At 41.7% G+C, this 13190-nt stretch overlaps 2 protein-coding genes across 6 annotated transcripts; one reads left to right on the plus strand and one right to left on the minus strand.

Moving 5' to 3' along the window:
* Positions 1–1626: 1626 nt before the first annotated feature.
* Positions 1627–5145, plus strand: LOC139546294 (ras-related protein Rab-9A). 2 transcript variants are annotated; one of them, XM_071354494.1, is made up of 4 exons: positions 1627–2328; positions 2634–2753; positions 2846–2875; positions 2983–5145. In XM_071354494.1, exon 4 carries the CDS (start codon positions 3025–3027, stop codon positions 3628–3630), a length of 606 nt encoding a protein of 201 aa, XP_071210595.1. In that variant the 5' UTR covers positions 1627–2328; positions 2634–2753; positions 2846–2875; positions 2983–3024; the 3' UTR covers positions 3631–5145. The 2 variants fall into 2 exon arrangements, with proteins under 2 accessions (XP_071210595.1, XP_071210594.1); XM_071354493.1 differs by having other exon boundaries at positions 1627–2182.
* A 2960-nt stretch (positions 5146–8105) lies between these two features.
* On the minus strand, positions 8106–12441 carry LOC139546296 (trafficking protein particle complex subunit 2-like). Of its 4 annotated transcripts, none has more exons than XR_011669196.1 (6): positions 12226–12441; positions 11924–12008; positions 9961–10109; positions 9155–9236; positions 8692–9061; positions 8106–8207 (listed from the first exon to the last, which is right to left on the minus strand). XR_011669196.1 is itself a non-coding variant. In XM_071354497.1 (6 exons), exons 3-6 carry the CDS (start codon positions 11635–11637, stop codon positions 8963–8965), a joined length of 423 nt encoding a protein of 140 aa, XP_071210598.1. In that variant the 5' UTR covers positions 11638–11663; positions 11924–12008; positions 12226–12242; the 3' UTR covers positions 8488–8962. The 4 variants fall into 4 exon arrangements, 3 of the variants coding, with proteins under 3 accessions (XP_071210596.1, XP_071210598.1, XP_071210597.1); XM_071354497.1 differs by lacking the exon at positions 8106–8207 and adding an exon at positions 11545–11663 and having other exon boundaries at positions 8488–9061; positions 12226–12242; XM_071354495.1 differs by lacking the exon at positions 8106–8207 and having other exon boundaries at positions 8485–9061.
* Between the last annotated feature and the right edge of the window lie 749 nt (positions 12442–13190).

A 13190-nucleotide genomic window follows, 5' to 3' on the forward strand; every position in this document is an offset into this window, starting at 1 on the left:
TCCTACCATGTGGTGTCTGGTATGGTCCTACCATGTGGTGTCTGGTCCAATCTACCGTGTGGTGTCTGGTCTGGTCCTACCGTGTGGTGTCTGGATTGGTCCCACCGTGTGGTGTCTGGTCTGGTCCTACCGTGTGGTGTCTGGTCTGGTCCTATCTACCGTGTGGTGTCTGGTCTGGTCCTACCGTGTGGTGTCTGGTCTGGTCCTACCGTGTGGTGTCTGGTCCTATCTACCGTGTGGTGTCTGGTCTGGTCCTACCGTGTGGCGCCTGATCCTATCTACCGTGTGGTGTCTGGTCCGGTCGTATCTACCGTGTGGTGTCTGGTCCGGTCCTATCTACCGTGTGGTTTCTGGTCCTACCGTGTGGTCTCTGGTTTAGTCCTACCGTGTGGTGTCTGTTCTGGTCCTACTGTGTTGTCTGGACTGGTCCTACTGTGTTGTCTGGACTGGTCCTACCATGTTGTCTGGACTGGTTCTACCGTGTGGTCTCTGGTCTGGTCCTATACAAGTAAGAATAATAAGTTGTACTACAGGGACACACTATTGGAAATGTGTGTATTCGCGTGCGATGAATACGAGGTGCACCTGCTAATATCGTTTTCCTATTGAACATACTTCTTTCCGTATGAAATATTATAGTTTGATTACATTTTAGGGTCAATATAAACTTTTTTTTACTTGTTTTTACAAAGTTTAGCAGTAGATTTTTGGATTCCTTTCTCTGCATGTTGAACGAGTGGATTACTCAAATCAATGGCGCCAACTAAACTGACTTTTTGGGATGTAAAGAAGAATTGTATCTAACAAAACAACACTACATGTTATAGCTTGGACCCTTTGGATGGCAAATCAGAGGAAGATTTTCAAAAAAGGACCTGAGCCCTAGGACCATGCCTCAGGACTACTTGGCCTGATGACTCCTTGCTGTCCCCAGTCCACCTGGTCATGCTGCTGCTCCAGTTTCAACTTTTGTGCCTGCGGCTATGGAACCCTGACCTGTTCACTGGACGTGCTACCTTGTCCCGGACCTACTGTTTTGGACTCTCTACCGCACCTGCTGTCTCTAACTCTTAATGATCGGCTATGAAAAGGCAACTGACATTTACTCCTGAGGTGCTGACCTGTTACACCCTCTATAACCACTGTAACTATTATTATCTGACCCTGCTGGTCATCTATGAACGTTTGAACATCTTGGCCATGTTCTGTTATAATCTCTACCCGGGACAGCCAGAAGAGGACTGGCCACCCCTCAGAGCCTGGTTCCTCTCTAGGTTTCTTTCTAGGTTCCAGCCATTCTAGGGAGTTTTTCCTAGCCACCGTGCTTCTACATCTGCATTGCTTGCTATTTGGGGTTTTCGGCTGGGTTTCTGTATAGCACTTTGTGACATTGGCTGATGTAAAAAGGGCATTATAAATAGATTTGATTGATTGGTACTACTGTGTGGTGTCTGGACTGGTTCTACCGTGTGGTGTCTGGTATTGTCCTATCTACCGTGTGGTGTCTGGTCTGGTCCTACTGTGTGGTGTCTGGACTGGTCCTATCTACCGTGTGGTGTCTGGTCCTATCTACCGTGTGGTGTCTGGTCTGGTCCTACTGTGTGGTGTCTGGACTGGTCCTATCTACCGTGTGGTGTCTGGTCCTATCTACCGTGTGGTGTCTGGTCCTATCTACCGTGTGGTGTCTGGTCTGGTCCTATCTACCGTGTGGTGTCTGGTCCTACCGTGTGGTGTCTGGTCTGGTACTATCTACCGTGTGGTGTCTGGTCTGGTACTATCTACCGTGTGGTTTCTGGTTTGGTACTATCTACCGTGTGTTTTGTCGTCCTCTGGTGGCTGTTTCTGTAAGAATAAGATGTGGTCTCTGTTGGAGGTTCGATTGAATACTGGAGATAGCTATATACTGGCAAAAACTTAGTCAACAGTATTGTTGTATTTGTTTATAATTCATTGTATCATAAATAATCTGCAATTCAAACTGAGTGATGTGACTCGAGAACAATTCGAGACTTCTTAGGTCACATGAGTGGAAACAGAAGCTAATGTTAGCCCGCAGACGCACCTATCAGATGTTGTTCGAGGGAGAAGCTGCTAGGCTAGCTAACTGCTGTTGAAGACCATCCTAGGGGGACAGCTACAAAAAAAGCTATAAACTATCACAGTCGTTCAAAACTTGGCAACGGTAAATGAATAACTAAGTCCCATTATCAGTGTCTTATGGTTTAGCTAGCTGGCGTAATCTTTTTCAGCAGGCTTGTTAGCTAGTCAATAGGAGAAGACAATGTGGCATCTACGTTAGGTAGTAACAACGCTAGCTAAATCAGCTAGGTAAGTTAGCTAAATATCGACTGTCATCCAACTTCAGACTGTTGTGCGGGCGTATGTTTGCCCTATTTCTTATAGCTAACTATTCACGCTAAGTTTCAAACATTATTCCGCGGGTAATAGGCATTTGTTCGTATCATTTTCCAGATAACTATGCTTGAGCAATGTCACTTGTTAGCTAGCTATGACGTGACAGTTTATGTATCGGTAATGTTTTGTAAAAGGCTGGTTACAGACAGCTGTGCAGTCACTGTACTGTATATATGCTTGCAGGTTCAGTCAACACATTGTTTGCTATTTCGTTCCAGCTGGTTGAATGTTGACCACGGTTAAGATAATGACCGACACGAAACATAGACACATGTGACCAAGCAGCTAATGTCTATAGCACATGATCCTGGCCAGCTGGAGGCTTCAATAATTCACGGGTAAGTCCCCTTCCCCCTGTTTGAGTGGGGGGTTGATTTGCTGTGAATGCCACTGTAAGATAAAAGTGCTAACATTCAAGTGTTTTTCTTAGGTTTCAGAATATCTACACTGAGTAGTAAAGGTAAGTCTGGCTCCTAAAAATTATTTTTTGTTAGTTGAAACAGATTTGAAAAACCTGAAGGCTATTGTGTGACAGTTGTTAGTTACACATTACATCCTGTCCCCTAGGTCCTATTTTCCAGAGGAAGAGACCACGTTTTGTTAAGAGCCATGGCCACCAAGTCATCCCTGCTGAAAGTCATCCTGCTAGGAGACGGAGGAGTGGGGAAGAGCTCCCTCATGAACCGCTACGTCACCAACAAGTTTGACACGCACCTCTTCCACACCATCGGAGTGGAGTTCCTCAACAAGGACCTGGAGGTGGACGGTCGTCTGGTCACCATGCAGATCTGGGACACGGCGGGACAGGAGCGTTTCCGCAGCCTCAGGACTCCCTTCTACCGCGGCTCCGACTGCTGTCTGCTCACATTCAGCGTGGACGACAACCAGAGCTTCCACAACCTGGCCAACTGGAAGAAGGAGTTCATCTACTATGCCGATGTCAAGGAGCCCGAGAAGTTCCCCTTCGTGGTGCTGGGGAACAAGGTGGATGTGTCGGAACGGCAAGTTTCTGCTGAAGATGCCCAACAGTGGTGTCGGGAAAATGGCAATCACCCTTACTATGAAACCAGTGCCAAGGATTCCACCAACGTAACCATAGCCTTTGAGGAGGCAGTGAGGAGAGTGCTGGCCATGGAGGAGAGGGCAGACCACCTCATCCCCACGGATACAGTCAACCTCCACAGACAGCCCCGCTCCAGCACTTCCTGCTGTTGACAACGTGTAGGGCTTACCCAGTGCTTGACTTGGACTGAAAGAGGTGCCAGTATTCATTTTGGGTGCCGGTACTGTTTACATTTAGGTGCAGGAGCTCCACAATACTTTTGAACTAATATTCTATAAAAGAGGAACCAGGAGCCCAAGCAGTAGAACATTTTGAGGTGCCGGTACTCCGTTCTGTTGAGCTCCTGCCCAAGTCAAACACTGGTTATACAACTTATAAAGAACTGGAGCTAGGAGGACACACAGGCGTATTTATTAACACTCATGCTCTCAAGTACAGTAAGCAAGCACTGGCTAGTGTCCGTGGATGATATTCCAATGGGTTTGTTGGTCTTGGGACTCATTGAATGTAAAGTGGGTACTGAAGAAGAGTATTATTTTTGTCAGATTCCACCAAGAAATGCATTATAATTTAAATCAGTGCAATCTTTGAATCATCAATGTGGTTGCCAGAAATACATTCACAAAGCATCGCTTCCTGTTCATATTACACAGCCAGAAAGAAGTACATTTTTTTGTAGAAAGGTTTTCTTACACTGTGACTGAAACCAAGGTTGAGATGAGCGGCCTTACCAGTGAAAGTATCATAATTGATTCCATTCAAAAAATATTGCGGACCATATGTAAATATAATCCCACCCAAATGTGATACAGTAGAAGCAAGTCACTTTTAATCATCAATTGAGTTTAAATGGGATTAGGTTAAAAAAAAAATCCAAACATAATATATTAATATTTAATACAACAAATGTTAATACAAAGCAGAGTAATTTATGCAGTCTTCATTTGAAAAAGTTGAAGCACTAATCTAGCATCACTACTTTATAGTACAGAGAGAAATCTAAGCAGAAATGAAGGTTGAGGATTTCTTACTCTATTACTTACTTACTCTTACTTTATCATATAATATTATTGGTGCTGGTAGCTGAATTTCCTGGCCTTGCGATATCTGCACAACATACCATAATGAATGACTTATCATTATGCAATGGACACAATGTTCAACACTTGCACAGGACGAGCTGAAATTATAAATATTAAATGAATAAAGAGTTCTTATGCTGCATGACATTCTGCTCTCTACCAATAAGTTAGTACAGAACCTTGTTTTTACCATTACAGAATTACAGATGGTTAACTGTAATTAACAGATGGGTGATACATTATGAACTTGGAGATGGTGGTGGATATGATAAACCATGGTTAATGTATGTACCTGTCCATTTTTTTTTCTTCTATGGGCGTCTTATCTAACATGTATTTTCTTTACATTTATGGAGATCAATTTCATTTTCTTACACACTAGTATAGTTTTAATACTAAACTTTGATTTCAACAATCATTGCTTATTGATTTTACAGTATTGTACATCCTCACAAAATAAGAGTGCTGAGAACAGTTTTCCTTGCTCAGCTTTTATATCATTTTGCTACAGCAGTGTTGTCCAGAATGACTGGAATGCAAGTTGAATGAAAAATGCTATTTGAATAAAAACAGTCCTTGAATGAATGATCTTCCCTGAAGACGTTTGTTTTTAGTCTCCACTGTTACACAGGGGGGGGAAACACTTTGTTAAATGTGAAAAAGATATCAGTTAGACTTCCGCAGTAAGTCATTTGGGAAATGTTTTCTGGTGTAGTGATTATTACTGCATATATACAGGATCTATTACACGCAGAATGTGAGTGTTTGTTTGCATCGGCTGGTCTTTGTACATGCTTAATGATAAGTGAAATGTTCTGCCATTAGTTTGTATGGCAAAGGCACACACATGCACGCTAGTGAATTATTTCCAAAGTGTTTTGATGAGAGAATCTGGTCAGTAAGACATAGAACATTTCACAAACATCAGAAATTAAATATACATGTTTTAACCAAGCTCATACAGACCATGTCACTATTATCAAACTAGACCTCATAGAGACCATGTCACTATTACCAAACTAGACCTCATACAGACCATGTCACTATTATCAAACTAGACCTCATACAGACCATGTCACTATTACCAAACTAGACCTCATACAGACCATGTCACTATTACCAAACTAGACCTCATACAGACCATGTCACTATTACCAAACTAGACCTCATACAGACCATGTCACTATTATCAAACTAGACCTCATACAGACCATGTCACTATTACCAAACTAGACCTCAGAGACCATGTCACTATTACCAAACTAGACCTCATACAGACCATGTCACTATTACCAAACTAGACCTCAGAGACCATGTCACTATTACCAAACTAGACCTCAGAGACCATGTCACTATTATCAAACTAGACCTCAGAGACCATGTCACTATTACCAAACTAGACCTCATACAGACCATGTCACTATTATCAAACTAGACCTCAGAGACCATGTCACTATTACCAAACTAGACCTCAGAGACCATGTCACTATTATCAAACTAGACCTCATACAGACCATGTCACTATTACCAAACTAGACCTCATACAGACCATGTCACTATTACCAAACTAGACCTCATACAGACCATGTCACTATTATCAAACTAGACCTCATAGAGACCATGTCACTATTATCAAACTAGACCTCATACAGACCATGTCACTATTACCAAACTAGACCTCATACAGACCATGTCACTATTACCAAACTAGACCTCATACAGACCATGTCACTATTACCAAACTAGACCTCATACAGACCATGTCACTATTACCAAACTAGACCTCATACAGACCATGTCACTATTATCAAACTAGACCTCAGAGACCATGTCACTATTACCAAACTAGACCTCATACAGACCATGTCACTATTACCAAACTAGACCTCATACAGACCATGTCACTATTATCAAACTAGACCTCATACAGACCATGTCACTATTACCAAACTAGACCTCATACAGACCATGTCACTATTACCAAACTAGACCTCATACAGACCATGTCACTATTACCAAACTAGACCTCAGAGACCATGTCACTATTACCAAACTAGACCTCAGAGACCATGTCACTATTACCAAACTAGACCTCAGAGACCATGTCACTATTACCAAACTAGACCTCATACAGACCATGTCACTATTATCAAACTAGACCTCAGAGACCATGTCACTATTACCAAACTAGACCTCATACAGACCATGTCACTATTACCAAACTAGACCTCATACAGACCATGTCACTATTATCAAACTAGACCTCATACAGACCATGTCACTATTACCAAACTAGACCTCATACAGACCATGTCACTATTACCAAACTAGACCTCAGAGACCATGTCACTATTACCAAACTAGACCTCAGAGACCATGTCACTATTACCAAACTAGACCTCATACAGACCATGTCACTATTACCAAACTAGACCTCAGAGACCATGTCACTATTATCAAACTAGACCTCATACAGACCATGTCACTATTACCAAACTAGACCTCATACAGACCATGTCACTATTATCAAACTAGACCTCAGAGACCATGTCACTATTACCAAACTAGACCTCATACAGACCATGTCACTATTATCAAACTAGACCTCAGAGAGACCATGTCACTATTATCAAACTAGACCTCATACAGACCATGTCACTATTACCAAACTAGACCTCATAGAGACCATGTCACTATTATTAAACTAGACCTCATACAGACCATGTCACTATTATCAAACTAGACCTCATACAGACCATGTCACTATTACCAAACTAGACCTCATAGAGACCATGTCACTATTATTAAACTAGACCTCATACAGACCATGTCACTATTATTAAACTAGACCTCAGAGACCATGTCACTATTATCAAACTAGACCTCAGAGACCATGTCACTATTATTAAACTAGACCTCATACAGACCATGTCACTATTATTAAACTAGACCTCAGAGACCATGTCACTATTATCAAACTAGACCTCATACAGACCATGTCACTATTATCAAACTAGACCTCATACAGACCATGTCACTATTATTAAACTAGACCTCAGAGACCATGTCACTATTACCAAACTAGACCTCATACAGACCATGTCACTATTATCAAACTAGACCTCATACAGACCATGTCACTATTACCAAACTAGACCTCATAGAGACCATGTCACTATTACCAAACTAGACCTCATACAGACCATGTCACTATTACCAAACTAGACCTCATACAGACCATGTCACTATTACCAAACTAGACCTCATACAGACCATGTCACTATTACCAAACTAGACCTCATACAGACCATGTCACTATTATCAAACTAGACCTCATACAGACCATGTCACTATTATCAAACTAGACCTCATACAGACCATGTCACTATTACCAAACTAGACCTCATACAGACCATGTCACTATTATCAAACTAGACCTCATACAGACCATGTCACTATTATCAAACTAGACCTCATACAGACCATGTCACTATTACCAAACTAGACCTCATACAGACCATGTCACTATTATCAAACTAGACCTCATACAGACCATGTCACTATTACCAAACTAGACCTCATACAGACCATGTCACTATTACCAAACTAGACCTCATACAGACCATGTCACTATTATCAAACTAGACCTCAGAGACCATGTCACTATTACCAAACTAGACCTCATACAGACCATGTCACTATTACCAAACTAGACCTCATACAGACCATGTCACTATTACCAAACTAGACCTCATACAGACCATGTCACTATTACCAAACTAGACCTCATACAGACCATGTCACTATTACCAAACTAGACCTCATACAGACCATGTCACTATTACCAAACTAGACCTCATACAGACCATGTCACTATTACCAAACTAGACCTCATACAGACCATGTCACTATTACCAAACTAGACCTCATACAGACCATGTCACTATTACCAAACTAGACCTCATACAGACCATGTCACTATTATTAAACTAGACCTCAGAGACCATGTCACTATTATTAAACTAGACCTCAGAGACCATGTCACTATTATTAAACTAGACCTCATACAGACCATTTCACTATTATCAAACTAGACCTCAGAGACCATGTCACTATTATTAAACTAGAGACCTCAGAGACCATGTCACTATTATTAAACTAGAGACCTCATACAGACCATTTTCAAACTAGGCAACAAAAAGCTGGTGACACTCAAACATGCCATTAATTCATTATAAAACACTGCCCAATGCTATCTTTTATACTGTGGTTGGTAAGAATAAAGAAAGTAAACCATAGTGAACTTATCAAAACACAACCAACAGGTGATCGTTGACCAATGATGTGTATGATAAACACAATGAAGAAAATAAAAAAAAGGTGCAGAACTCAGGTTGGTTCATTAGCTCAAGAGGTGCTTCTTTCCAAGGAACTGCACTTTTCTGTCAAATGCCGTTGACCGGATTGGAGCATTGGTTTCATAGAAAGGATTCATTGCAAACTGGAAAAGAGCACAGATTACTGAACAATGATCAATCATCAGAATGTTAATTTAAGTTAGGTGTATATGACCTGCACAGAAAGGGCAACTCACCTTAATGTATAAATCATACACATCATTAAAGAAGTTTTTGATTCCGTCTTCTTGTCGTACATCATGAAGCATGATGAATCTCATATGTGATGGAGATGGTTAAGGGGGAAAAAATGGAGCACAGACACTACCCATATTTCTCTAGGCCCTTTGGCCAAGGAAACAATTACTATTTGTTGAATTGTAGACATAATATTTCAGGAATATATTATTCCCCTTTTTTGTTGCAACGTTTCCAGGGCTATATAGGTCTCAATGGCCTCGTGGTAAGTGTCGTCTCTGAGATTGGAAGGTTGGGTAAGGTTGGATCCCTGGGCGATTCATGCCAAAGACTCTAAAAATGGGACCCGATGCCTCTGCTTGGCACTCAGCATTAAGGTGATGGATTAGGGGTATGTCCCTGCAATAGACTAGTGTCCTGTCCAGGGGTTGCGCTTGTACATCAAGCTGCCTCGCTACAGAAACAGGAGATATGCTCCTGTTAAATCAATCAAATGTATTTATAAAGCCCTTTTTAAATAAGCAGATGTCACAAAGTGCTTTTACAGAAACCCATCCTAAAACCCCAAACAGTAAGTAATGCAGATGTAGAAGCATGATGGCTAGAAAAACTCCCTAGAAAGGCAGGAACCTAGGAAGAAACCTAGAGGAACCAGGCTCTGAGGGGTGACCAGTCCTCTACTGGCTTGCCAGGTGGAGATTATAAGAGTACATGGCCATTAAGGCCAGATCGTGTCCTATGGGCCCTTCTGCCTCAGACACTGCTATTTAGTTACGTGTAGGTCTTGGGTAGTAGTCAAAAAAGGATATGTCCTGCGGTGACAAAGGCAGAGACAAACCACTCATTGAACTTATCCACAGTTTTCAGGTACATGTTATTGGACAGCCACATGTTTTCATCCACCAAGTCGAGAGCTGCATGTGCAATGAACTGGTTCAGATGCCGGTGGTCATCCTGTTTACATATAGACAGAATGGATAAAACAATGACATATCAAGAGTGTTTATTCCTCTATGAAAAAGGCATACGAATACACAAAATATTTCTACTTGCTCTCAAACATTACTTCAAATGATCAACACACAGTGACCAAAAAAACCTTCTGGATCTGCTTTAAGCTATGTAATTGAGTGAGCATTACAGTAACCTCTTATTTTGAGTGGATGTAGATAGAGATCTCAATACATAGGTAGTGATGAAGCTAGCTACCAATTTAGACAGTTGTCAGGAGCAGAGACCTATCTAAACTCAGCAAAAAAAGAAACGTCCCTTTTTCAGGACACTGTCTTTCAACGATAATTCGTAAAAATCCAAATTACTTCAAAGATCTTCATTGTAAAGGGTTTAAACATCGTTTCCCATGCTTGTTCAATGAACCATAAACAGTTAATGAACATGCACCTGTGGAACGGTTGTTAAGACACTAACAGCTAACAGTAGGTAATCTGCTTGAACGTGCTTTAGGCTTGCTGCAAGGAGACATGAAGACTGCAGATGTGGCCAGGGAAATAAATTGCTATGTCCGTACTGTGAGAAGCCTAAGACAGCGCTACAGGGAGACAGGACAGACAGCCGATCATCCTCGCAGTTGCAGACCACATGTAAAAACACCTGCACAGGATCTGAACATCACACCTGCGGGACAGGTACAGGATGGCTACAACAACTGCCCGAGTTACACCAGGAATGCATAATCCCTCCATCAGTGCTCAGACTGTCCTCAATAGGCTGAGAGAGGCTGGACTGAGTGCTTGTAGGCCTGTTGTAAGGCAGGTCCTCACCAGACATCACCGGCAACGTCGCCTATGGGCACAAACTCACCGTCACTGTACCAGACAGGACTGGCAAAAAGTGCTCTTCACTGACGAGTCTCGGTTTTGTCTCACCAGTGGTGATGGTCGGATTCACGTTTATCGTCGAAGGGATGAGCATTACACCGAGGCCTGTACTCTGGAGCGGGATCGATTTGGAGGTGGAGGGTTCGTCATGGTCTGGGGTGGTGTGTCACAAAATCATCAGACTGAGCTTGTTGTCATTGCAGGTAATCTCAACGCTGTGTGTTACAGGGAAGACATCCTCCTCCCTCATGTGGTACCTTTCCTGCAGGCTCATCCTGACATGACCCTCCAGCATGACAATGCCACCAGCCATACTGCTCGTTCTGTGCATGATTTCCTGCAAGACAGAAATGTCAGTGTTCTGGCATGGCCAGCGAAGAGCCCGGATCTTAATCCCATTGAGCACGTCTGGGACCTGTTGGATCGGAGGGTGAGGGTGCCTTTGTGGAAGAGTGGGGTAACTGTTGACAGTGAGAGGCAGTTGACAGTGAGAAGACGTTTCTTTTTTTGCTGAATTTATATTATGTTGAGAATACCGTAAAGATATATACCTTTGACTCAGCTTTACCAACAGGCAAAAACTCCATTTCAAAGACTGGGTTGTCATGATGACCAACCATGACGTAATAGAATCTGCCAGACATGTTTCTTTCCAGCAATCAACACGGTTCTGTGTGAACATGAATATACATTGGCTATTTCTGTAACTTGTGATGTAAATTGGTTAGCTAGCTAACGTTATATAGCTAACTAAGTTACGTAACTAACGTTAGGTAGCTATGTAGCCAGCACGCTTCCAAATGCATTATTATCATCAAGATAAACATATTGAAGCAAACTGAACATGTCTTAATTTACATATAGATGTTTAGATCCAAAATGTACCTGTGAAGCAATAGTTTTAATTTGATAAAACAAACGTTTGTTTACCTGCAATAAAATAAAATAAAACTCTCCTTCTTGCCGGGGAATACCGTCACTTTTTGATGACGACATGAAAAGGTGCAATCGACCACTGAAATACATTTGCAACAAGTGAAACATTTGCAACTAGTTTTTAACTTTGTGTATGTTAGATTATATTTAGTTCATTTATATTTAATAGTATATATTAGTTGATTAATTTATCTGTATTTAGCTCTAATTTCAAAGAAAGAATATGAAGGTCATAAATGTGCGACTGGAAATAAACAATAACATTGTAAGTTCGTTAAATTCAAAACTGTTCGCACTTGGAGAGGACTTCTTTTTCCGCTTCTTCTTCTTCTTTTTCTTCGACATAATGGCGTATTGCAAACAAATGTTTAAGATGCATGCTGCCACCTACTGTGCTGGAGTGTTTGGTCAATCATGGTTTACAACATTAGCTCCACAATTCTAAATCCTCCTACCTAACTCAGTACTTCTGAGAAAAAAAGAGCCCTACACATTTCTAAAATACGCTCCCCATCCCACAAATCCCTTCAGAACAACCCCAATTCCACTTCTCAAAACTTTCACAGATGTAACCATTCTCAGTTTGTCCTCTCCACAACTTGACACAACGTATGGGTCGGCCAAAAAGCAGGAACCCACTCTTTCCAAAAATCTCACTCCTACCGGTCCAAAATCATCTCTGGTAGGACTCTTAGGTCAAACGGTGGAAGACTCTACCACACCTGTCGTGATAGGCAGGCCCACTACACACTGGACTGGCTCAACTTCAGAGCGCTCACTACTGTCGACAGACTCCATTTAGAGATCATCAAGGTTCTCAAGAGAGCTTGAAGTTCTATAAGTAAGATTAATTGGTTTGTAATCGGGAGACGTAGGTATGTACACCTCAAATTAATGTGTATACTCAGGAGACAAATCTCTGATATTAACAGTGCCCTTCTTACGCTTCCTCGTCATCACACTTCGTCCTCCCCACCTGCTAATCGTTTTTCTGGAAAGCAGGCCATTGGTTACTAAGCAGGTCATTTCAACCCAAATCCCTATATATCAGTGCTGTAAACACAATATAAATGTTAGTCTCTTTACAGAGTATTAGGTTTTTGCCTTCAGCAAGAAAAACCTGCAGCTAGTATTCGTTGATTGACCCTCTCTTCCCCTGGAGGCTTTATCCCCAGATGAGCTGAGGAAGAGGCTTTACCAAATCTTTAAGAATCGACGAGTGCTTGACGCACTTAAAATAACTATTTACATGAGCATTTTG

Source organism: Salvelinus alpinus, chromosome 20 (genome assembly GCF_045679555.1).
Source record: "Salvelinus alpinus chromosome 20, SLU_Salpinus.1, whole genome shotgun sequence".
In the NCBI taxonomy this organism is placed as follows: domain Eukaryota; kingdom Metazoa; phylum Chordata; class Actinopteri; order Salmoniformes; family Salmonidae; genus Salvelinus; species Salvelinus alpinus.